General features: G+C 57.9%; 2 protein-coding genes across 9 annotated transcripts in view; one reads left to right on the top strand and one right to left on the bottom strand.

The window, feature by feature from the left end:
- Positions 1–676: 676 nt before the first annotated feature.
- On the bottom strand, positions 677–10,148 carry MGAT4B (alpha-1,3-mannosyl-glycoprotein 4-beta-N-acetylglucosaminyltransferase B). Of its 2 annotated transcripts, XM_030824344.1 has the most exons (15): positions 9,637–10,148; positions 4,865–5,050; positions 4,635–4,775; positions 4,415–4,548; positions 3,989–4,035; positions 3,566–3,679; positions 3,266–3,341; positions 3,031–3,145; positions 2,580–2,710; positions 2,274–2,381; positions 1,999–2,192; positions 1,585–1,663; positions 1,419–1,506; positions 1,232–1,344; positions 677–1,135 (listed from the first exon to the last, which is right to left on the bottom strand). In XM_030824344.1, the coding sequence occupies exons 1-15, from the start codon at positions 9,731–9,733 to the stop codon at positions 1,112–1,114; spliced, it is 1,647 nt and encodes a 548-aa protein (XP_030680204.1). In that variant the 5' UTR covers positions 9,734–10,148; the 3' UTR covers positions 677–1,111. The 2 variants fall into 2 exon arrangements, with proteins under 2 accessions (XP_030680204.1, XP_030680200.1); XM_030824340.1 differs by lacking the exon at positions 9,637–10,148 and having other exon boundaries at positions 4,865–9,204.
- SQSTM1 (sequestosome 1) overlaps positions 9,534–24,838 on the top strand; it is a 45,008-nt gene continuing 29,703 nt past the window's right edge. The window contains exons 1-3 of one of the 7 annotated variants that reach the window (XM_030824382.1): positions 9,644–9,741; positions 15,050–15,157; positions 18,074–18,181. The gene's annotated coding sequence lies outside the window, so the exon portion shown is untranslated. Of the gene's footprint in view, positions 9,742–10,153; positions 10,274–14,730; positions 15,158–17,766; positions 17,842–18,073; positions 18,182–24,838 lie in introns of those variants that run through there. The other 6 variants (XM_030824399.1, XM_030824404.1, XM_030824375.1 and 3 more) reach the window with 6 other exon arrangements.

Below are 24,838 nucleotides of genomic sequence, written 5' to 3'. Positions count from 1 at the left end.
TCAGGGCCGCCCTCCCAGGTCCGCAGAGCTGCGGGCACCATGGGAACGAAGTGAGTCAGTGACAGGCGGTCTCAAGGAAATATCCAGAAGCCTTGGGGATCCAGAGGAGGCCCACAGAAACAAAGAAGTGACTTTTAGCCAAGTATGCAGGAGAAACGGAGAAAGGAGAGCTTTCCAAGCAGGGGCAACGGTGTGTGCAAAGGCCCTGAGGTGAGCGGGAGACCCTAACGTGCCAGAGGAGAGTGTCGGGGACCCAGGACGAGGACCAAGCTGAGACACACGGAGGGGAACAAGGAGGCTGGGAAATGCCTTCAGCTTGAGGAGCTAAGGGAAGGCCTCATCGCAGGCCTTGGACATGGGGGAGGCATTTGGGGGACTTGCTATAGGCATTGTGGCCCCAGATTCTGAGCTGGTTTCACCAGTGACTGACTCTGCGGCCTGATCCTAGGAACGGGGGTGAGCTGGCACCGAGGTGGCACTGCAGCTGCACACCCAGGTGCTGGACCCCGCGCCTGCAGGCCAGGCTGGCTCCTTGACTTAGCAGGGAAAGGTCGCTGCTGATGCCGGCTGGGGAGGCCCAGTGCCAGGCTCAGCTGGCACGTTGGGGCACAGACCAAATGAAGCCAACCGCAGGGGCAGAGGGAGATGCCCAGGGCGCTCACATTTGAGGCACACACTTCATTAACCCTTTATTACAAGTCACGCTCTTATAGAAGTATATGTGGACTTACGTGAAAAAATCAAATGTATCCAAGAATAAAAAACACAGCACATAAAGTAGTATATGCATTCCAGTGTTCGCGCCAGAGACAGCGGGCGCCCAAGAAAAAGCTCTTCTAAAACGGCCTGACTGGGGCAGGCCGGGTGCGAACGGTTCCGGGCCTCAGGCACAGTGTGGGGGCCGCCTGCCTCCTCCGCGGCCCGGCGGGCGGGGGCAGCACCAGCTCCTAGGGCCTCCGGGCCAGCGGCGGACCCCAGGCCGGCCCAAGCCTGGCGCCAGGCAGAACCCTTCGGGCGGGGCCGTATCTGGCCCTCCGGGGACGGCAGTGATGACATCCCCAGAAACGTGGGCTTCAGGGCTGACCACAGGGTACCCTCGGAAGCCCACAGCTTAGTCGGCCTTTTTCAGGAAGATCTGGAAGAGCCGGACCCAGGGTCAGCACGGCCTCTCAGCTCCGCCAGGGTCTCCCTGGCTGCTCCCCGTGCCTGGCCTGGCCCTGCCCAGCCTCACCTCGCTCAGAATCACCCACACCGGGGAGTCTGTCTGGATCGAGAGGCGCAGTGCTTCCAGAGGGCCGAAGGCTGGGTCCACCTCTCCCTCTGCCACTCCCTTGTAGAAGGAGCCTGGGGGAGGGCAGCGCTGAGAGGGTGTCCCCGAGCCCCAGCCCAGCCCACGCTCTCCCCCAACCCCTACCCACCGATCTGGAGGTAGCCGTCGGGGCTCCGAGGGTACCGGAGGGTGGCGGTGCGGCCCTCCTGCAGGGCCTCCTTGTCTGACTGAGGGTTCTGGGGACAGAATCAAGGGCTGAAGCAGGTAGCCGCGGGAGGCCCGGCCTCAGTGCACACCACACCTACCGAACTTACGTCGAAGGGCAGCACCTCCACAGACGTGTTGAAAAGCTTGTCCTCCGGGTGCTCGATGTTCCCACTGCGGAAGAAGAACCTGCAGCCAGGCAGGCCTGTGAGCTGCTGCGGGGGCAGCGCTCCAGCACAGCACCCAGGGCCCAGCAGAGAAGGGCCAGGCCTGCGCCAGGGGGGCCCCCCAGGCAGCTGTCAGGCTGTGCAAAGAGACCAGGGCCTTCCTCTGGGAGGATGGTGACGGGAACATCCCTGAGCTCCTAGGGGCTGCCTGACTTAGTCCTCACAAGGTAGTTACCGTTAGGAGGCCCACTGCAGATGAGGAAACTGAAGAATGTGAGGAGAATTTGCTGGTGGAGCCTACACCCTGGTGGCCAGCCAGCCCCGCCCCCATTGCAGACCCGAGGTGCTGGCACTGACCGCTCCAGTCTTAGAGGCTGGAAGAAGCGGAAGCGGATGAAGTCCCCCGCCGCAGGGGTGAAGGCCCAGAAGAAGTCCTCGCGCAGGTAGGCTTTCTCCAGGGTGAAGTGCTGGTATGTCTTCAGGCTCGTGCTCACCTCTGCTGGCGGGTTCACATGCTCCTTCCGCAGTGCCTGCTTTCCGAAGTCCTTGTCCTGCGGCAGAGGAGGGACAGCAGTGATGGCGTGGGCCCCGACCTTGAGCCCGGCCTAGGGAGAGCCTGCAGCGCAGCCCACCTTCAGCTTCTGGATCTTGCCAGCCAGCGAGGAGTGAGTGCCCACGTGCTGGAAGAGGGACGGTTTGAAGCGGATCCGCAGGTTGGCCTTCTGCCGGTCACAGTGCTTCTGTGGAGGGTGGGCAACACCCCAGGGCTCGGCTTAGCCCTCCTTCCTCAACATGGCCTCTCCTGGGGGCTGCCAGGGCCCTCCCACAGCTGACAGTGCCTTCTCTATGTGATCAGATAGAGGACAGGGACACAGTTTGGGGTGGAGGTTGCCTGCCCCTTGGCCCTGCCCCTGCCAGTCCCACCAGCTCTTGCTCACCGCATCCTTCTCGGGGTTGCAGACTTTCACCCACAGAATATGGTCCAGCAGCCAGTCGATGGGCTTGTCCCGGTAGAACATGAGGATGAACTCTACAATCAGGCTCAGGTCCAGCGACTTGAACATCTTACCTAGTGGGGAGGGGCCTGAGTGGGCAGTGCTGCTCCGCCTACTTCCTTTCTCCCTGCAGGGGCCCCGGAGAGTCTCACAGCAAACCCAGGGGCCGGCTTCGGGCAGGTGTGGGCATAATGGGGCAGGGGGGCAGACAGGTGATGAGGGCAGACATGTCTGACGCACAGGCAATGGGAACAGGCCAGGCGGGGCTGTAGCACGCACACCAGGCAGGGCCCAACCTGGGCAGAGGCTCACAGCGGACACTGTGGGACTGGGAGAGAGGATGGCAGAGGCAGGTGGGACTGAAAGGCACCCTCAGGTAAGGGGAGGGGCACACCAATGAAGCCCAGCTGGGAGAACTCCAGGATCATCCAGTCCTCTGAAGGCTGCTGCAGTGCGAAGTTCTTCATGGTGCTCAGGTAGTTGGGCTTGGCCACGATGTCATCCTCCAGCTGCAGGGTGAGCAGAGAGGGGCTGGGGCTCAGGAAGAGCACCCAGATGGACCTGACCCATCGCAGGGCAGGGCAGGGCAGCGCAGGGCAGGGCAGGGCAACACAGGGCTTGGGGCTGACCTGCACGTAGTAGATGCCTTTGGACTGCGCGTACATCATGAGGAAGCAGTAATCGAGGTTCTGTTTGGTCCTCCACCTGTGGGCCGGGGCGGGGCCTCAGGAGTTCAGACCCCTCCACCTCCTGTGTGGCTCCGCAGAGAAGCCGCTGGGTGGGCAGCTTCTGTCCCCCCACCCCCATGCACGGGTCCTCCCATGGAGAATTCAGGGCACTGCAGGGAAACGCCCTGGACTCAGACACCAGTAGATGGGTTCTCAGCACAGGTGGGCAGGTTGCTGAGGGTATGGGGGAGTAACTAGTACCTGACTCTCTCCTTGGGGTCCCCAAAGGACTCTCGGAGGCGGGAGAAGTCAGGGTAGAAGTGGGGGGAGGGTGAGATGACCTCCAGGAGCCCAGAATGGATCTCCGTGGGGAACCTGGGGGACGGGAAGGCCCAGTCTGTATGCAGCCTCCAGGGGCTGAGGGGGGCCGAGCCCACCAGACTGTGGCTCTTTCTTGAGGCTCACCCAGTGCCAGCCCCCCACCACCCCCTACACCCAGCCAACTGAGGTAGCAGAGCTCCAGAGGGGCGGGGCCACTTCTGCACACCCACCCCTCCCCAACCAGCTCCCTGCCTCCCCCCAAGATAGGAAAGGCACCATCTTACGGGGAGGCAGGAACCTGCCAGCACAGCACCCCGCACAGAGCTCTCCCGCCACCAGCTCTCTGGGGCCACCAGTACTCACAAGGCCTTGATGTTCTCTGTCACTGCCGAAGTGTACTGTGAGTCAGTCTGTGGGGAGACCAAGTACCCTCCCTTAGCCCTGCTGCTGCCCCAAAAGGCCTGGAAAGGCTTGGAGAAGGTGCACAGGCTTCAGATGCCCCCCACGTGGAGGGAACGGGCCTGCTGTGCTGAGGGCAGAGTAAGGGGGCCCCCAGAGACAGCCCTTTCCCTTTAGGACTCGCATGGCCAAGGACAGGGGAATGGGGGGGGTGGGTAGGGGTAGAGGGCACCAGAATGCCCTTTTTCAACTTTCTATCTCAAAACATTTGCGAATGAAACTAGCAACTGAACTTCCGACAGCTTTCTCCTCGGAATGGCTCGTGCTGTCAGTTCTGCACCGCGGGGGCTCCTCTGAACGTCCCCCAACCCCGAGTCCCGGTTCACTCGCCTCGGCGATCAGCACCACGATGACGGAGTCCTCCTTCTCCTGCGGGCTCAGCTCGGAGATGAGCGAGTGCAGAGTGTCAGTCAGGTACGAGTGCACCTCGCGCCGCACGCTCGGGATGCCCATCACTACCGACACTATGGGGGACGGAGGCCCGACGCTGGAAAGGGCGCGGGGGCCACCCGTCCCCCCACCCCGTGCTCCTCCCTGTCCACGCCCATACCTCCGGTGCGGCCCTGGCCCACGCGCACCGCGGGCTGCAGACTGCTCTCCTTGGCCAGCAGGTGTGGCAGGTGGTGGAAGACGGTGGGCAGGTGCAGCACGTGCCGGTGTGAGCCGTTCCACGGCTTCAATCGGGGGTCCTCTGGGTGGGTCGGGAAGGATCGGGGCTGAGACTAGGGAGCCTACAACCAGCCCGCCCCCGCCTTTTCCCCCTCCCGCCCCAGACCTCACCTGTTAGGCGGCTCCAAGTGCGATTGCCGTCGCCGTCTCGCAGCGCCTGCCTTTCCGATACGGCCCTCTTGATCTCGTCCAGCACCAGGTTGAGCTCCTTGGAGCGCTTGAGGCTTTCCTGCTCAGCTGCGTGCAACCGATCGCGCAGCGCCAGGAACTCCCGCTGGTAAACGTCCACAACGTCGCCTGCAGGTGGTACGCAAGCCGTCACGAGGGGGCAGTCTAGAGCCGCCCTACGGGCCCCTTCAGTGTGCCAGCGCACACATCTGGGTGCCCATCTCTGCAACAGCTCATTTACATCTGTTGTGCCTGCCACACGTGACATAGCTGGGGTCACTCTAAAATTACACTGACACTAATGCTTGTGGGGAGAAAAACAGGGGAATTAGCCCTCTTCCAGTACTCTCCCCTACTGGGGCTTATTTTATCCTCTGAGGCGGCATCTGAAACGGGAATACGATTTCCAGACCTAGGTAGGTGGATCCTAAGCAAGGGCTGGAACAGCCTCAGACCGAATCCGCTCTGTCTGTTGGCCTCCAAAGCCCACTCTTGCTTTTTGCAGCACATGCTCCTTCCAGGGGGTGGGCTACCCAAGGTCCTGGTGCTAGTTCTTCACTGTCCTTGTAGCGGTCGCTGGTTGCTCACCCTGCACTGGATTCTTAGCCTCACAATGGCCCCGGGGGTGGCTGCTGCAGTTCCAGGAGCTCACCTCACTTCATTGCTCAGGTGAGCAGATGAGGTTGAGAAACCCGCCCCGCCCTGGGGCTGCTCAAGGACAGTCGACAGCAGCAAGGGGACTAGCTCTGAATGCCCTAGGGCCTGTGTCTCTGGAGACCTGTGCTGCGCCTGGGACACCCTGAAGGGTCTGCATGCCACCCCAGGGGGCCCATGTCAGAACCTCCAGCTGGGCCCAGGCATGAGGGCTGTAGGTGGATGGGGCAGCACACAGGTGGGGCTGCGGGACAGTAGAGACGCACCATCAGTCTGGGAAGGACCAGTGAGCAAGAATGAGATCAACAACCTCCTGGTGGCTCGGTGCCCACAGTCCATGCAGCAGGAGGCTCAGCGCCTCTGCCAGGCGAGCCTCTGAAAACCTATGTGGCCTACAAGGCCTTATGTTTCCAAGTCTCCAAGTTGAAGAAGCCTGACGGAACTCCCTCTACCCCCAGGCAGCTCTTCCATTCCTTGATCCTTGGTGGCTTCACAGACCCCAGAGTTGCGTGGGATGGCCTCACCCCACCAGCAGCCCTGTGCATGATCAAGGTCATGATCAGGCAAAGTTCAGTCACCTCAGGGCACACCCCTTTCCGAAACAGGGGCAGGAGGTCAAAGTACCAGTGACCAGGGAAGAGGAAGGGGTGGACCTGAGCAGGAGGGAAAGGTTTAAGGAGCAGGGAGCCAGGTAGACCTTCCCTGAAGTATCTCTTACCCAAGAAGCCAGCCCCCACCCTCCCACACCCTGCCTCTCTGGGGCTAAAGGCTGAGGCCAAGCGGAGCCTCTGGACAGCCCCTGGCAGGAGGGAAGGGGGAGTCAGATTACCAGATCTGCCAGGCTCCACGCTGGGCTCAGGGGCTGGGTTACCCTGGAAACCTAACCCCTTGAATGCAGAGCTGGCTACCCTCAGGGCTCACCCATTGCTGGGCGACACCAAGGTGTGGGCAGCGGTTGCCCACAGGGATGGGACTGGAGGTGCAGAGGCCTACAGAGCCATCAGGAGTGGGTTCAGAGCCACCTGCACCTGCAGGTGCACCTCCCTCCTGCCTAGATGCCAGTCCCCGCTTGCCTACTTACAGCCACCGCCCACCCCCACCCCCAAGCCCCACCCTGGCTTTCTCTGTCCCACACGACTGCCTCAGATGGACAGGCTGGGTGGGCAGTGGTGGGTGAGGCTGCCTGAATCACCCTGGCAACAGCCTGCGCCTTACCCTGGCTTCCTTCCTAGGGGCCTCCCCTCTCCCCCAGGTCCTGTTTACCAGGAGGTAAAGGGCCCCACGGGCTCCCGCCTACACCAACCCTTCTGTCATTTCCCTGCGCACTGCAGGCCCTGGCCCTGGGCAGCCTCCCCCGCCTGCCAGCTCCTCCACCCGCCTTGCCCTCAGCTTCTCTGACTGTGGGTCCAACTCTGTGACTGCCTCCCCATGGGCCAGGCCCCATGCCAGGGCTCTGCCAAGCCATGCTGGCACCCTATAGCCTTCGGGAGCTGGGTAGGCAGCTCAGGTGAGGAGAGGGGCCAGCCTGGGTGCCCCTGCCACACCTTCTTGCCTCAGGGCCACATTGTTAAGAGCAGCAGCAGTGAGGCCTGGAGGCTGTGTCACCCTCCCCTGGAGGCGAGTCATTCGGACACCCTGGGGCCCACAAACCACAGTTCCCCCTGCTTCCCTCTTGGTTGGGGAAAGATTAAAGAGCCAAGCTGGGGCACAACCTTTGTGCCCTGTACTCAGGGAAAAGGGACAGGCTCAGAGGGGCATAGGGACAGGTTCAGAGGGGCATAGGCAGATATCAGGCCCGATAACGGTCTGCTGTCACCATGCATGTGTGTGGCAGGTGTCTGCCTTCTCTCCAGACTCTGCAACCTCCTAGGAGTCAAGGAGGGTGTCCATCATTGCCGAAGGCCAGGCCTGGGGAGGCAGACAGCCTGAAGGCTGGGAGCGCTGCGTGGCTGAGACCCTGGGCCGCCCCCAGGGGTCTGCCTCCCTGGGCAGATCCTCAGCAGGTGCCTGGCCGAGGGCCACAGTTTGAGTGCTGGCAGAGCTGCTTCACAGGCTAGATAGGAAATTGGGCCCCAAACCCTTCTCCAGGGTCCACTTTGCGTTGGTCTAAGAGGCCGTCCTGGGCTTGACCTTGGGTTTCCAGGATGATGCCCGCACCTGCTGTCCTTCCTCTCTGGCTCCCTGCCCACCTCCTTCCTTCCCTGCAGATTCCACTTCCTGGGTCCTTCCCTCAAGTTCCTGGACGCCCGCTGGCTGCAAAGTGGAGGCTAGGTTCCAATCTGGCCTCAGACTGGCTAAGTCTGGTTTCACCAGGGGCTTAAGACAGATTTTCTACATGTGACAATGAGATGGGTTCACATAAGAACCCAGATTCCTAGCTTCTCTTGAGGCCTCCAAAGACCTGGTACTACTGGGTCACCACAGAAACAGTGACAGCCCCTCGACAAGGCAGGCCTAGGTCACCCCCTACTCATGCCTCACAGGATCCTTAGGCTTCCATCCCCTAGGGGCTGGGCTCTTGAATCTAAGTGCTCCCCTTCTTTGCTCTCCTGTTCCCCAGGCCCTCAGAGAGCCAGCCTCCTCGATGCCCCCCAGACACAGTGGGTGCCACGGAGCCAGTGCCTCTCCCTCACTCTCTTGTCCTGGAGACTGGCTCCCTGTGGTAAGCCAGGCTTGCAGAGGTGGTTCCTGACATCAATCCAGGGGCATGTGGCTGCTGTGGGAGGCACACACTGGCTGAGGACAAAGGGCAAGGGCTCATGGCTCTACCCACGACTCGAAGAGCATGCCCCAGCCCTTCAGATACGGCCCCACCTAGGCCTTCACGCCAGTGTGCTTTTATAGTCACCCTGCCAAGGACCCAGAATGTCCTTCCCCAGGTGACACACCCTACCTACAGAGAATTCTGCCCCAGCCATGCCTGCCCTTGATAATATACCCCACCACCACGGCCTCTGCCCCAGCCATCCCTCCCGTGTCAGGCAGGCTCCCGGCAGAGTCCCTGGGTGATGCCTCTCTGGCCCTGGAGCCCCAAGGCCAGCCCAGGCCTCTGCCCTGACAGAACAAGTGCGGCAGGCGGGCGTGCTGGCAGAGCTCGGCGTGGGTAGATGGAGCTCGGAGGGTCCGGAAGGGTCCAGGTCCCCTCGCCCTCCTCCTCAGCTTCTCTGGGGTGGCGCTCCGGGACAGGGAAACAGGGAAGCAGGTGGCGGGGAGGCCGAGGGGCAGCTGGACTCAGCACGCTTAGGCCTCCGGCAGGCAGGCAGGCAGGAGGCCACTCTCCCGGAACCTCCAGGCCGGGGGAAGAGCGCCTCCGAGGGCTCAGGCCCTACTCGGTCCCACCATCGCCAAGACCCGCCAGCCGGGCGGCGGGGGGCTATCGGTCCGCACCCTCCGCCTGCAAAAGCGCTGGGCGGACGCAGAGGGCGGGGGCCAGCCCGCGAAGCTCGGGGTGCGGAGGACGGGCTGGGGCCGCACGGGAGCGCAGGGCAGCAGGGGCCAGGCTGGCTCAGGACGCCTCCCTCCCTCCCCCCTCCCACAGGCCGGATGCTGCCGAGGCGTTCTGGGCGCCGAAGGGAGTCTCAGGACCGGGTGTCACGCCGGGGTCGCCCAGGCCGGCGCGGGGCAGCGGGAAGCAGGGTGTGGGGGGGGGGGTGCCTGACCGCCTAGCGGTGCCCTCGCGCCTGTGTCCCTCACGCCGCCCCAGCTCCTGCCCAGGTGGCTGTGGCTGGCGTTCCGGGACCTCTGTGACCTTGGGTCTCTGCCCCTCTCCGAGAACCCCAAGGGTCCCCAGCTCAGCGTCGGGACAGCTGCGCCCGCGGAGTCCGGTCCGGAGCACCCACGGGCGCGGCCGGCGCAGCCCGGGCCCGAGGAGAACGCCGCGGCTCCAGCAGCAAACAAGTGGGGGAGGGTGGGAGGGGCGTCCTCTGCGCCGCCCGGGCGGGGAAGGGGCGCCTGCGTCGGCTTCCGGCCGCCTTCCGCGGCCACCGTCGGGCCCGCTCCCGCCGCCGACGCCCAGGTGCGCCAGGTGCGGGCCAGGCCGGCCGGGCGGGGGTTGCGCTCACCTTTCTGGCCGCTGAGTGCCGCGTACCAGGACAGCGAGAGGAAGGCGCACAGGCAGAAGAGCAGCAGCGTCAGGAAGGTGCCATTGCGGAGCCTCATCTCCTCGGGTGCGCGGTGGGCGCCCGCGGGGCCGAGGCTGCATGGCCCGGGGGACCGGGGCCGGGGCGCAGGGGTCGGAAGGCGGCGGCGGCGGCGGCAGGGGCCCCGGCCCCGGGGCGGAGAGGGGCGGGGGGCCCGGGGCCGGGCGGGGACCGGGCCAGGGAGCGCGCCGGCCGCTCCTCAGGGCGCAAGCTTTGTGCCCTGTACTCAGGGAAAAGGAACAGGCTCAGAAGGGCAGAGGCAGATATCAGGCTCACTGCAGATATCAGGGGCGCGGGACACTGGCGGCCTCGCCTCCGCGGCAGGGCCGGGCCGGGCCGGGCTGGGCTGGGCTGGGCGGCGAGAGCCGCGGCCCGGCCTGGATCTGGGGCCTGGATCTGGGGCCGCCGCGGAGTCGACGGCGCAGGGCGGGGCGGCCCGGATTTAAAGGGGCCGCAGCACCACCGCCGCCGGCGCCGCGAGGGGGCGGGATGGGGTCCGGCGCCTGGAATCCCGACCGGCTCCCGCAGCCCCGCGTGGGCTCGTGCGAGTCGGCCTCAGGTAAGGCCGGAGTGGGAGTGCGGGTCGACCGCAGCCGGGGCGGGCGGCGGGGGCGGCGCTCCGGGACCCCGGTAGTTTTCTCGGCAACATCTCCTCCGCGCGCGGACCCCGACCCCACTCGCACGTTCTTGGGGCTCTTTCCCGGGCGTGAGGGGCTCTGGGTGGCGCGGGGGACTGGGCGGTTGAAGCCGGGAGCGACCGCTGCCTTCGCCGCTGCCCAGGGCGCTTCCCCGCTCAGGAGCTTCTTCTGGGCCGCGGGACGGAGGCGCGCAGGGGCCCGGGAGGCGGGAACAATGGGCCGTTCTAGGGGGTATCCGGGCCGATGTTCGTGGATGCAGAGCAGTGACCAGCCCAGAACCGTACCGGCTTCCCGGGGCAGGGGCGGCCTGAGCGCGCCGCTAACGGGAGCAACGGGCCCTGTCCCAGGTGGTGCAGGTGCCACCTCGCCCCGCCCAGCACAGCCCGCTATTGATGGGGGCCCACGCCTTCATTGGGTTTGTTTGTTTTTTTTTTTTTTTAGACTGAGTCTCGCTCTGTCGCCCAGGCTGGAGTGCAGTGGCTTGATCTCGGCTCACTGCAATCTCAGCCTCCCGGTTCAGGCGATTCTCCTGCCTCAGCCTCCCAAGTAGCTGGGATTACAGGCGTCCGGCTAATTTTTTTTTTTTTTTTGAGACAGAGTCTCGCTCTGTTGCCCAGGCTGGAGTGCAGTGGTGCAATCTCGGCTCACTGCAACCTCCGCCTTCCGGGTTCAAGCGATTCTCCTGCCTCAGCCTCCCGAGTAGCTGGGACTACAGGCAGCCGCCACCACACCTGGCTAATTTTTTTATTTTTAGTAGACACGAGGTTTCACCGTATTGGCCAGGCTGGTCTCGAACTCCTGACCTTGTGATCCGCCCGCTTCGGCCTCCCAAAGTGCTGGGATTACAGGTGTGAGCCACCACTCACGGCCCATTCGCGTTCTAATTTCAGGCGTTCCTCAATCCTCTGTGGAACCAGGAAGGGCGCAAATTATAAAGGGACTGGCCCAGCGCCGCCTCTGGGCAGGCTTTGGGCAGCTCCTGGCCCGCTGCCAGCTTGGACCTCCCAGTCCTAGGGGCCCGGTTCCTGGTGGAGGCTGCAGGGACCTCTGCCCCGCCTGCCCACGGGAGGCCCGAGGGGCTGGACTCAGACTGAGATTGAATGCGGCTTTGTCTTCCTAGTCCGGCCCCGGCCCGCACCTGGGGCTGGGTGGAATCGGGAGCTTCGAGGGGTCTGGACAATTCCCCCACAGAGAGATTGATGCCAAGAAGGGGGTGGCCGAGCCAGAGGCTAAAGTGGGCTAGATCCTGAGGCCCCGTGTTAAAGGACAGGGCTCCCCACTCAGTGCTCCTGGAACTTTCCTCACTAGAGACTGGGGCTTGTAGGAGCCTTCTAGAGGAAACTGTCGTGTTTTCACAGGTGTCTTCTATTTGTGGCAAAGAATAATGGCTTTTCACTTAGGTTGTGACATAAAGGGCCTTAGAAATTGTTAATGAGTTACTTAATGTTAAAACTTAGTCACCCAGAGGCTGGGCGCAGTGGCTCACGCCTGTAATCCCAGCACTTTGGGAGGCAGAGGCGGGCAAATCATGAGGTCAGGAGATCGAGACCATCCTGGCTACCACGGTGAAACCCCGTCTCTACTAAAAAATACAAAAAATTAGCCGGGCGTGGTGGCGGCTGCCTGTAGTCCCAGCTACTGGGGAGGCTGAGGCAGGAGAATGGCGTGAACCTGGGAGGCGGAGCTTGCAGTGAGCCGAGATCGCGCCACTGCACCCCAGCCTGGGCGACAGAGTGAGACTCCGTATCAAAAAAAAAAAACACAAAAAAAACAAAAAAAAAACCAACAAAACTTAGTCACCCAGGCCCTGTATCACCGGTGGCTCATGCCTTGTAATCCCAGCACTTTGAGAGGCTAAGGCAGGAGGATCATTTGAGCTCATGAGTTCAAGACCAGTCTGGGCAACATAGTGACACCTCATTTCTATAAAATTAAAAATTTTAAAACAAATTTTTTTGGATTTTTTTGTAATTAATTAATTAATTTTCTTTTTATCTTTTTTTTTTTTTTGAAACGGAGTCGCTCTGTTGACCAGGCTGGAGTGCAGTGGCACCATCTGGGCTCACTGCAAGCTCAGCCTCCCGGGTTCACGCCATTCTCCTGCCTCAGCCTCCTGAGTAGCTGGGACTACAGGCGCCCGACACCACGACCGGCTAATTTTTTGTATTTTTTAGTAGAAACAGGGTTTCACCGTGTTAGCCAGGATGGTCTCGATCTCCTGACCTCGTGATCTACCTGCCTCGGTCTCCCAAAATCCTGGGATTACAGGCGTGAGCCACCACCCCTGGCCTTTTTTTTTTTTTTTTTTTTTTTTTTTTAAAGATGGAGTCTCGGTCTGTCGCCCAGGCTGGAGTGCAGGGGCACCATCTCGGCTCACTGCAACCTCGGCCTCCCAGTTTCAAGCGATTCTCCTGCCTCAGCCTCCCAAGTAGCTGGGATTATAGGCGCCCGCCACCACGCCCGGCTAATTTTTTTTTTTTTTTTTTTTTGAGACAGAGTCTCCCTCTGTCATCCAGGCTGGGGTGCTGTGGCACAATCTCGGCTTACTGCAACTTCCGCCTCCCGGATACAAGCAATTCTGCTGCCTTATCCTCCTGAGTAGCTGGGATTACGGGTGCGCGCCACCAAGCCCGGCTAATTTTTTTGTATTTTTAGTAGAGATGGGGTGTCACCATGTTGGTCAGGCTGGTCTCAAACTCCTGACCTCCTGATCCACCTGCCTCGGCCTCCCAAAATGCTGGGATTACAGGTATGAGCCACTGTGCCTGGCCCTTTTTTTTTTTTTTTTTTTTGAAACGGAGTCTTGGTCCCTGGCCCAGGCTGGAGTGCAGTCGAGTGATCTCGGCTCACTGCAACCTCCGCCTCCCGAGTTCAAGCGATTCTCCTGCCTCAGCCACCTGAGTAGCTGAGATTACAGGCGTGTGCCACCATACCCGGCTAATTTTTGTATTTTTAGTAGAGACAGGGTTTCACCATGTTGGTCAGGCTGGTTTCGAACTCCTGACCTCAGGTGATCCACCTGCCTCGGCCTCCCAAAGTGCTGGGATTACAGGTGTGAGCCACCGGGGGCGCCCAGCCTAATTTTTGTATTTTTAGTAGAGATGGGGTTTCACATGTTGGCCAGGCTAGTCTCCAACTCCTGACCTCAGGTGATCTTCCCACTTCGGCCCCCCAGAGTGCTGGGATTACAGGCGTGAGCCAACGCACCGGGCCAACAATTTTTTTTTTTAATTTAAATTTAAATATTTATTTTTATTTTTTATTTTTTATTTTACTTTAAGTTCTAGGGTACATGTGCACAACGTGCAGGTTTGTTACATATGTATACATGTGCCCAGTTGGTATGCTGCACCCATTAACTCATCATTTACATTAGATATATCTCCTAATGCTATCCCTCCCCCCTTCTCCCACCCCACGACATGCCCCAGTGTGTGACGTTCCCCCACCCTGTGTCCAAGTGTTCTCATTGTTCAGTTCCCACCTATGAGTGAGAACATGTGGTGTTTGGTTTTCTGTCTTTGTGATAGTTTGCTCAGAATGGTTTCTAGCTTCATCCATGTCCCTACAAAGGACATGAACTCATTCTTTTTTATGGCTGCATAGTATTCCATGGCATATATGTGCCACATTTTCTTAATCCAGTCTATCATTGATGGACATTTGGGTTGGTTCCAAGTCTTTGCTATTGTGAATAGTGCCGCGATAAACATACGTGTGCATGTATCTTTATAGCAGCATGATTTATAGTCCTTTGGGTATATACCCAGTAATGGGATGGCTGGGTCAAATGGTATTTCTCGTTCAAGATCCTTGAGGAATCGCCACACTGACTTCCACAATGGAACTAGTTTACAGTCCCACTAACAGTGTAAAAGTGTTCCTATTTCTCCACATCCTCTCCAGCACCTGTTGTTTCCTCACTTTTTAATGATCACCATTCTAACTGGTGTGAGATGCTATCTCACTGTGGTTTTGATTTGCATTTCTCTGATGGCCAGTGATGATGAGCATTTTTTCATATGTCTGCAGGCCAACAATTTTTTTAAGGAAAAAAAAAAGTGACTCAGTTGGGCACTGTGGCCTACACCTGTAATCCAAGTGAGGCAGCCAAGTATAAAGGGGTCCTGGATTGGGAGGCCGAGACGGGCGGATCACGAGGTCAGGAGATCGAGACCATCTTAGCTAACACGGTGAAACCCCGTCTCTACTAAAAATACAAAAAAATTAGCCGGGAGTGGTGGCGAACACCTGTAGTCCCAGCTACTCCGGAGGCTGAGGCAGGAGAATGGCGTGAACCCGGGAGGCGGAGCTTGCAATGGGCTGAGATCGAGGCACTGCACTTCAGCCTGGGCGACAAAGCGAGACTCCGTCTCAAAGAAAAGAAAAAAAGAAAAAAAAGAGGTCCGGGAGAAACTCCCATACCTGCCTAAGCACTGGAAGAACTGGGTAGAGCCACAGAAGCTCTGCAGGGGGGAGGAGCTTTGCAGGGGGAGGAGCTTTGCAGGGGGAGGAGCTTTGCAGGGGGAGGAGCTTTGCAGGGGGGAGGAGCTTGGTCTCCTGTTCCGGGGTGGAACTTGGGATTCTATCTCTGAGGCGAGAAACCAGCTAGCGAGACTCTCTCGCTTTGCTGAGAGTCCCTGTTTCCCTTTTTTTCCTTCTTGCCCAATAAATTCCATTTTTCTCACCCTTCAAAGTGTCTGCGAGATTAATCTCTCATGGCCGCGGCACAGAACCTGGCTTTTGGCTGCACTAAGGAGAAAGTCCTACAACAGTTTGGCGTGCAACATGGGGCTTGAGAAAGGGTGAGTGACATGCACACCAATAAATTTCTGTCCTCTCTTTCTAAGCCTGTTTATCTTCGGACGTCTCCTCAGAAGGAGGGGAGGGGAAACCGTGACCCCGCCCCCTCGGTCTCCACAGCCTTTTCCTTCCTTCTGGACGGATGGGCGAACGGCGGTTCTCTGTCACCCAGGCGGGAGTGCGGTGGCTCCATCTCGGCTCACTGCAACCTCCATCTCCCGGGTTCAGGCGCGCCTCCTGCCTCAGCCTCCTCCCAGGTAGCTGTGATTACAGGCATGCACCACCACGCCCGGCTAATTTTTGTATTTTTAGTAGAGATGGGGTTTCACCATGTTGGCCATGCTGGTCTCTAACTCCTGAACTCAGGTGATCCGCCCGCCTCGGCCTCCCAAAGTGCTGGGATTACAGTAGTGATCCGGCCCCCAGGCATTTTTGAACTTTTTTCGTTTCTTTTCTCTACCGGGTCAGAAGTTGATATTTTATTTTATTTTATTTTTTGAGATGGAGTCTCGCTCTGTCGCCCAGGCTGGAGTGCAGTGGCATGATCTCAGCTCACTGCAACCTCTACCTCCTGGGTTCAAGTGATTCTCCTGCCTCAGCCTCCTCAGGAGCTGGGTTTACAGGCGCCTGCCACCACACCCAGCTAATTTTTGTATTTTTAGTAGAGACGGAGTTTCACCATGTTGGCCAGGCTGGTCTGGAACCCCTGACTTCATGATCCGCCCGCCTCGGCCTCCCAAAGTGCTGCGATTACAGGCATGAGCCACCGTGCCCGGCCTGATTTTTGCATTTTTAGCAAGACAGGGCTTCACCATGTTGGCCAGGCTGGTCTCGAACTCCTGACCTCAGGTAATCCATCCACCATGGCCTCCCAAAGTGCTGGGATTACAGGCATAAGCCACTGTGCCCGGCCAGATCAAATATTTTTTAAAGGGAAGACTTTTCAGTTCACATGACTCTAACCTTTAAGAAATAAAAACCTCCTTAAAGATTATTGGCAAAAAGCAGATGTTATCAAAATATAAATAGGTGAGGCCGGGCGCGGTGGCTCACGCTTGTAATCCCAGCCCTTTGGGAGGCCGAGGCGGGCGGATCACGAGGTCAGGAGATCGAGACCACGGTGAAACCCCGTCTCTACTAAAAAATACATAAAATTAGCCGGGTGTGGTGGCGGGCGCCTGTAGTCCCAGCTACTCAGAGAGGCTGAGGCAGGAGAATGGCGTGAACCCGGGAGGCGGAGCTTGCAGTGAGCCGAGATTGTGCCACTGCACTCCAGCCTGGGTGACAGAGCAAGACTCCGTCTCAAAAAAAAAAAAAAAAAAAAAAAAAAATATATATATATATATATATAAATAGGTGGACTAACAAATTATGCAGGTTAGGCTGGACACTGTGGCTCACACATGCAATCCCAGCACTTTGGGAGATGAAGGTGGGCGGATCACAAGGTCAGGAGTTCGAGACCAGCCTGGCCAATATGGTGAAACCCTGTATCTACTAAAAATACAAAAATTAGCTGGGCGTTGTGGCGGGCACCTGTAGTCCCAGCTACTTGGGAGACTAAGACAGGAGAATCTCTTGAACCCGGGAGGCAGAGGTTGCAGTGAGCCGAGATAGCGCCACTGCACTCCAGCCTGGGCGACAGAGCGAGACTTAGTCTTTTTTTTTTTTTTTTTGAGACGGAGTCTCGCTCTGTCGCCCAGGCTGGAGTGCAGTGGCGCAATCTCCGCTCACTGCAAGCTCCGCCTCCCGGGTTCACGCCATTCTCCTGCCTCAGCCTCTCCAAGTAGCTGGGACTACAGGCGCCCGCCACCACGCCGGCTAATTTTTTGTATTTTTAGTACAGACGGGTTTCACCGTGGTCTCGATCTCCTGACCTCGTGATCTGCCCGCCTCGGCCTCCAAGTGCTGGATTACAGCGTGAGCACCGCGCCGGCGAGACTCAGTCTTAAAAAAAATTAAAAATGAAAATAAAATAAATTATGCAGGTTAGGTACTAGGCTTGCGAAATGTTTTAAGGTTACAAACTGCCTTTTGGGTTTTGAGAACTGTTTGACTTGCTGCTTCCCAATTGGTGGCCTGGGGACGCATGGAACTAACCACACCCTTAATTATGCTGGAAGGAGTCAAACCTTGGCTGCACCTAGCGTGTAATACAACAATTTACCAGATTTTGGCCGGGCTTGCTGGCTCACGCCTGTAATCCCAGCACTTTGGGAGGCCAAGGCGGGCAGATCACTTGAGGCCAGCAGTTCAAGACCAGCCTGGCCAACATGGAGAAGCCCCTGTGTCTACTAAAAATACAAAAATTAGCCAGACATGGTGGTGCATACTTGTAATCATAGCTACTTGGGAGGCTGAGGCAGGATAATTGCTTGAACCTAGGAGGCAGAGGTTGCAGTGAGCCAAGATCCTGCCACTTCACTCCAGCCTGAAGGACAGAGTAAAACTCTGTCTCAAAAAAAAAAAAAAAAGACAACTTACCAGTTTTTTATTTTATTTTATTTATGTATTTATTTTTGAGAAGGCATCTCGCTCTGTCGCCAAGCCTGGAGTGCAGTTGTGCGATCCTGGCTCACTTCAGCCTCCACCTCCCAGGTTCAAACAATTCTTCTGCCTCAGCCTCCTGAGTAGCTGGGATTACAGGCATGCGCCACCACACTTGCCTAAGCACTGGAAGAACTGGGTGGAACCAGGAAGCTCTGCAGGGGGGAGGAGCTTTGCAGGGGGAGGAGCTTTGCAGGGGGAGGAGCTTTGCAGGGGGGAGGAGCTTCGTCTCCTGTTCCGGGGTGGAACTTGGGATTCTATCTCCGAGGCGAGAAACCAGCTAGCGAGACTCTCTCTCGCTTTGCTGAGAGTCCCTGTTTCCCTTTGTTTCCTTCTTCTCCAATAAATTCCATTTTTCTCACCCTTCAAAGTGTCTGCGAGATTAATCTCTCATGGCCGCGGCACAGAACCTGGCTTTTGGCTGCACTAAGGAGAAAGTCCTACAACAGTTTGGCGTGCAACATGGGGCTTGAGAAAGGGTGAGTGAGATGCACACCAATAAATTTCTGTCCTCTCTTTCTAAGCCTGTTTATCTTCGGACGTCTCCTCAGAAGGAGGGGAGGGGAAACCGTGACCCCACCCCCTTGGTCCCCACAGCCTTTTTTCCTTCCTTCTGGACGGATGGGTGAACGGCGGTTCTCTGTCACCCAGGCGGGAGTGCGGTGGCTCCATCTCGGCTCACTGCAACCTCCATCTCCCGGGTTCAGGCGCGCCTCCTGCCTCAGCCTCCTCCCAGTTCCAGTGCAAATGTCCGCAGGGATGGCATGAGGGCCCCCACTGGGTGCCGCGGGCTCCTTCCAGGGCAGCAGTTGAAGCGGGTCGTACTGCAGGCCTACAGAAAGGCTGGGGTTCCTCTCCTTTTCGGGTTCCTTCCTGATGGAATCCTAGGTTTTCAGCAGTTTCCGGAGGCGGCCTGGACTGCAGAAGGCGCCCTGGGCGTGTGTACTTCCACCTCTGCAGGCGCTGGCATCTCCAGGCTGCTTCGGGCCGCTTTGGACCTCACCATCGGTAGCATCTGTGTCTTCTTGAGGTGACTGGAGCCCGTCTGTGGTTTCAGCCATTGACTTCTGGACATGGGAGTGTCGAGGCCATTTTTGGCCCCTGTCGTATCCGGGAAGGGCTCCGTGCCCAGTGGAGGCGCAGTGCAGCAGCCAGCTCGCAGCAGCGCTCCCGTAGAGCTGATGGCATTGGCAGGAGCGGTGGCTCAGCACAGGGAAGTTATCCAGTGCCCAGGCCCAGGCTTGCTCTCGGTTTAGGTCCCATGGCACGTGGGGCTCTGGACCTGCCTGCCTCCAAGACAGCTCTTCCAAGGTGGATGGTTGGAACTCCACAGCCTCAGCCTCGCGAGGCTTGACCAGGCCCAGCCATAGCTAGTCTAGGAAAAGAGCAAATGGCCGTGTTTTTATATTTTGACGTTTGCATTTCAATATTAATTTTTTTTTTGGTAATGTAATGCATTCAAAACATGGTTCTCAAAAAAAAAAAAGAAAAGAAAAAAGCATGTTTCTAACCAGGGTCCTTCATCTTCTGCAGATGCCAAGGGTGTCCCTGGCACAGTAAAAGTTTGGAAGCCCTGCCCTAAAGCCTCACCTCACCTGGCAGCTGGCTGTTTCATTCATAGTAAATGTTCTGTGTATTCACCATGTACCAAACACGCACGTCACTAACGATACAGACGTGCACTGACATTGACCTCTTCGCTGTCTTACCATAGTCCCTTATCAGAGTCCATGGGACTGTGACAACTTGTAATGGGAAAATTAACCATGCCTGTAAGGGTGGACGGCCTGGGTAGCGGGAGGTGGCTCGTGACTACCAGGAAAGCTGGCCCTGGGGCAGACCTGGGCAGGGCAGAGCACAGCTTGCAGGACCCAGTACACGGTGCTGGGAATGGAATTTGGGTTTTGACCTTTGAAGTGGTGCATAAAGTCTAAAGCAACAAGAGGAGCGGAGGCTGGGGTTGTATTTGTATTTTAAAATGAGCATTCGCCACACAAGGCCAGGAGCTTCAGACCAGCCTGGTTAACACACCTCCTCTCTGTGAGAAATTAAAAAAAAATAATAATAAAAGCCAGGCATGTTGGCATGTGCCTGTAGTCCTAGCTGCTCAGGGGGCTGAGGCGGGAGGATCACTTGACTCCTGGGTTACAGTGAGCTCTGATTGCCACTGCGCTTCAGCCTGGGCCACAGAGTGAGACCTTTTCTCAAAATAAAATAAGATAAAATAAAATATAACCTTTTGGGCAGGTGTGGAAAGGGGCTGGAGAGAATAAGAGGAAACAGAGATAAGCCACCTCCCTGGGAGCAACCAAGGACTCTTATCACCAGAGATGGCACCACAGGCAAACAGACACTGTCACAAAACTAGCATATTATCTTTCCTAGACATCCTTTGTTTTCCCCAAGTGCCCTTTCCCCCAACCTTTTGCTGGTTTACCAGCTCCCCAATTCTAACCTCCTAGTACATGAATAAAAATGTCTATCGGGGTGGTGGTGTGAGCCTGTAGTCCCAGGTACTTGAGAGGCAGAGGTGGGAGGACCCTCTGACCCTGACCATAAGAGTTCCTGACCAGCCTGGGCAATACTGACTCCATCTCAAACAAAAAACAAAAAGCTACACAACTCCGTTTCTCTTGCTAATTTGTCTTTTGTCAGTTTAATTTGCAGGCCCTCAGATGCTGAATCTAAGAGGGCAGAGGAAAAGCTTTTCCTCCCTGACGTAACCATCAGGAGAAAGTCTGGAATGGAAGGTCAGAGGGGTGGGAAATGGAGTTAGGAGAAGTAGATGGATTCAGGACAGTCTTTGGAGAATTCACTGAGGTCAAGATGTCCTAGGGAATGGCCCTTCTGGGTTCATAATTCTGCTTCCGTCCGTTAACAGCAACTTAGTCCCTTCTGTGCCTGTGGGGATAATCAGTCAGGATAGACTGGATTGTGCTGCTCTAACAACCCCAAATTTCTCTGATCTAATAAAAGTATACTCAAAGCTGTATACCCTTCAAGGGTCCCCTGGGGTCTCTGCTCATTGTAGTTCCTGCCCAGGCTACAGGCATAACCATGTGAAAATCAAAGGCTTTCTTGGCAAAGAGAAAGAGAGCTCTAGAAGCTTTGGCACTGGCACATAAATAAATGCTTGGTGTATAGGTGATATATGGCTCTTCTGGCTCAGGTCCTTGGCCAGAATTAATCACACGGTCTCACCTCAAGGGAACAGGTGAGTTAATATGCAGAAAAATATTCAAGCTGGGTGCGGTGGCTCACACCTCCAATCCCAGCACTTTAGGAGGCCGAGGTGGGAGGATCGCTTGAGCCCAAGATGATCATGGTTGCCGTGAACCATGATCATAGCACTGCACTCCAGACTGGGGACCAAAGTGAGACCTTGTCTCTAAAAATTAAAATATTTAGAATGTTTCCTGGCATAAAAGATGTGCTACATGTGTATTATTACTGTTGCTATTGCCGGAAAGTACAATCAACAGGAACTGCTGGTGGCTTGAGGGGGAGCACATAGAAACCTGACTCCCAGGTTTCTGGCCTGTATTGTGACTGTTTCTGGCCTGTATTGTGACCATCACTGCCATCAGGAACCCTAGAGCAGGTCGGGTGTGGTGGCTCACGCCTGTAATGCCAGTACTTTGGGAGGCTAAGGTGGGCGGATCACTTGAGGCCAAGAGTTCAAGACCAGCCTGGCCAACATGGTGAAACCCCGTCTCTACTAAAAATACAAAAATTAGCCAGATACGGTGGTGGGCGCCTGTAATCCCAGCTACTTGGGAGGCTGAGGCACGAGAATTGCTTGAATCCGAGAGGTGGAGGTTGCAGTGAGCAGAGATTAAGCCACTGTACTCCAGCCTGGGCAACAGAGCAAGACTCTGTCTCGAAAACAAAAAGAAAACCTGGGGCAGCATGGGGTACACGGCAGGGGTCACTACTCTTGGATACAACTGAGGAAAACCACAAGCAACTGGCTTAAGCCGTTTTATAATCCAGCATTAGGCCAGCCTGGATCCAGGAGTCAGATACTGAGATCAAGCTTTGATCTGCTCAGGAGTCCCCCGTCCCCAAGGCTCCTGCTTCCAGATGACCCCAGTGTGCATTTCATCCGCCAGCGTGGGTCACATGTCCATCCCTGACCAGGGTGCTACAGTGCTCTGGTTGGCCAAGCTGGGATCATGGGTTTACCTCACCCTACCTGTACACAAAAGTACATGGTGGCCTAACACAGGTGGGGGACCCTGCTTCAATACCAGCCGTTATCCACAGGTGAGCCCACACCTTCTGCTCCAGAGCATCAGGGTTATAACACACGGGACACACGGGGCACACATACACTCCCACACAACATCCACACACCCCACAAAACTACCTGAGCCCATACAGTCAGGCAGGGACAGGCACAGAACAAAGTGGGTGCACAGGGACTCGCAGGGAGGTTGAAGAGCTGAGTCTGGTCGGGAGGCTGAGGGGGAAGAGCGGGCACTGGGCTGTGAGTGTGCAGAGCTGGAGGTGGGGGACTGCGGTAAGTACTCGTCCTGGGGTGCAGGCCCTGCTGGGAAACATTGGGAGCAAAAAGGGTTAGATCCTCAAAGACAGATAATTCTTCCAGAAGGTTTTCTTTTTTGTTTTGTTTTGTTGAGACACCAAGATTGGAGTGCAGTGGCGCCATCTCAGCTCACTGCAACCTCTGCCTCCGAGGCTAAAGCAATTCTCTTGCCTCAGCCTCTCAACTAGCCGGGACTACAGGCACCTGCCACCACGCCCAACTAATTTTTTTTATTTTTAGTACAGATGGGGTTTCGCTCTGTTGGCCAGGCTGGTCTCGAACTCCTGACCTCGTGATCCGCCCACCTAGGCCTCCCAGTGCTGGGATTACAGGCGTGAGCCACCGTGCCTGGCTTCTTCCAGAAGGTTTTCGATGGGAGCAGGTGGAGGGGAGCGAGAGGGCCATCGCTCCTGCTGCGGGGGCAGCCCTCTCCACGGGATCCCACACTCCCGACCCGTTCAGTGTAGACGGGCTACTCCCGGTGCAGCCTGGCACCGCTCTGTCTGAGGCTGGCGCTCCTAGAGGAGGCCATGCTGACCTCTCCCCCACCTCGCTCCAGATTCCCCTTCTTGAGCTGCTTTTCCCACAGTCCCCCCAGGCGCCACTGAGAGCCTCCAGTCTTCGATGGGCTTGGGGCGCCTGGACCCTTCCGGGGTCACTTTGCCGTCTTACTCCAGCCCCCCTCCCTACTCCTTGTCGCCGCCCCCCCTGTCTTTTCAGGACCTTCCGCACTCAGGCTGGCCCTATGCTTTGGGGTACCCCAGCAGGGCCCCCGGGTCTCCAGCCACTGGGTGACGGAGGAAGGGAGAGACTGGTGAGGGGGCGGGGCCTTAGGTCCCAGCGCGACCCACCTCTCAGCCCCTCCCGCCGGCTACAGGTGCGCGGGACAACGAGGCAGGGGCCTCGAGAACACGGGGGACTTGCGGGCCAGTGGCCCCGGGCAGGCCACTTCCCACGCGGGTGCGAGGCGCCCGTGGGCGTGCACGGTTGGGCCGGAGCCGCGCCAGGGGCCGGGACACGCCTGGGGTCAGCGCTGGCATCGCCGCTCGGGTGGGGCGGGCCGGGTTCCGGTCCAGTCTCCTCCCCACGGGCGGCCCACGCCCCGTCTTCCAGTGAACCCCACATCCCTTGCGCCCCGAGCTAGAACCCCGGCAGGTTCTGTCCCGGGCCGCGCGCGCTTTCTGGGGACCAGGGCTGTGGTTCCTGCTCCGCGTTGTGCCTTTAGACACCGCCGGGCGTTCGTCCTCCATCCCTCCCCTTTTCCCCACTCCGCGGTTGGCGAGGGCGGCCCCCAAATGGCGATGTCCCCCGGCATGGGCGACACCTCAGTGCCCCTGAGGGCCCAGGGTCTCGCCCCCGTCCCGAGGCAGGCCATATCTGAATTTATTTGGAGAAATTCGCCCAGCCCCGGGGACCTCTTTCTGCAGCTCTGGCCTTCCAGCAGGAGAGGGTCCCTGGGGCTCTCAGGCCTGACAGCTTGGCATCACTGAATTCTCCAACCATGTCTGTCCATGACTTGAATTCCTTTTCTTTTAGAAAGATCTTTGCAAACCCCTTGTGGGCGTGCCCCCTCCCATGGCCCCAGCCCCTCTTTCCTGGGCTTTGGGCTTGTCTGAAAGGGCTAAAAGGGGGTGATGTCTGGCCGGGCGGGTGGCTCACGCCTGCAGTCTCAGCACTTTGGGAGGCCGAGGTGGGTGGATCACCTGAGGTCAGGAGTTCAAGACCATCCTGGCCAACATAGTGAAACCCATCTCTACTAAAAATACAAAAATTAGCAAGGCTTGGTGGCAGACACCTGTAGTCCCAGCTACTTGGGAGGCTGAGGCAGAAGCAGGAGAATTGCTTGAACCTGGGAGGCGGAGGTTGCAGTGAGCCAAGATCGTGCCACTCACTGCACTTCAGCCTGGGTGACAGAGAGAGACTGTCTCAAAAAAAAAAAAAAAAAAAAAAAAAAAGTGATGTCCAGTGCCTGGGGAGTTTTTCTAGGGAGTGGTCAAGGAAGGCCCCACTGAGGAGGAGACATTTAGGGTGGGAAGTTGCCATGTAGGGCAGGAGCGGAAAGGGTTTCAGACCAGAGGGAGAGCCAGGGAAAAGTCACCAGGTAGAATGAGCTGGCATGATTAGGAAGATGGCAAGGGAGGGCTGTGGCCTCCCATGTGAGTGGAAGGGAGTGGCTGCAGCCCAGAAGGCCTGGAGGCCCCCGCACAGACCAGGACCTCTGTAGAGGAACTCATCCCCTGTGTCTCCTGTGATTGTCAGTCTCCCTAAAGATGGCCCAGAGCGGTGCAGCCTGAATCCCTCAGTAGCCTTGTCTCTGGCTGCCCCAGCACCCACGCGGACACTTGACTCCACACCCCAGAGAAAAGAAGCGAACCTGGGAACACCACTGCCAAGGCATAGGATTATTTGGGAAGGGGGAAGGGGGAACTGAGGAGGTGGTTACAACATGCCGGGCAGCAACAGACAGAACCAGACCACCCCTGTGGCTGCCCGGGCTGGTCTCCTGGGACCACTGGGCGCTTGGCTCAGGCCTCTCCTGCCCTCCCCACTCTTTCACCTCAGCCCCCCTGCAGTCTCTGTCCTGCCCTGA

This window comes from Nomascus leucogenys, chromosome 2, assembly GCF_006542625.1.
Source record: "Nomascus leucogenys isolate Asia chromosome 2, Asia_NLE_v1, whole genome shotgun sequence".
Taxonomy (NCBI): Eukaryota; Metazoa; Chordata; class Mammalia; order Primates; family Hylobatidae; genus Nomascus; species Nomascus leucogenys.
The sequence above is the reverse complement of the archived record's forward strand: the minus strand, read 5'-3'. Positions and strand labels throughout refer to the sequence as shown.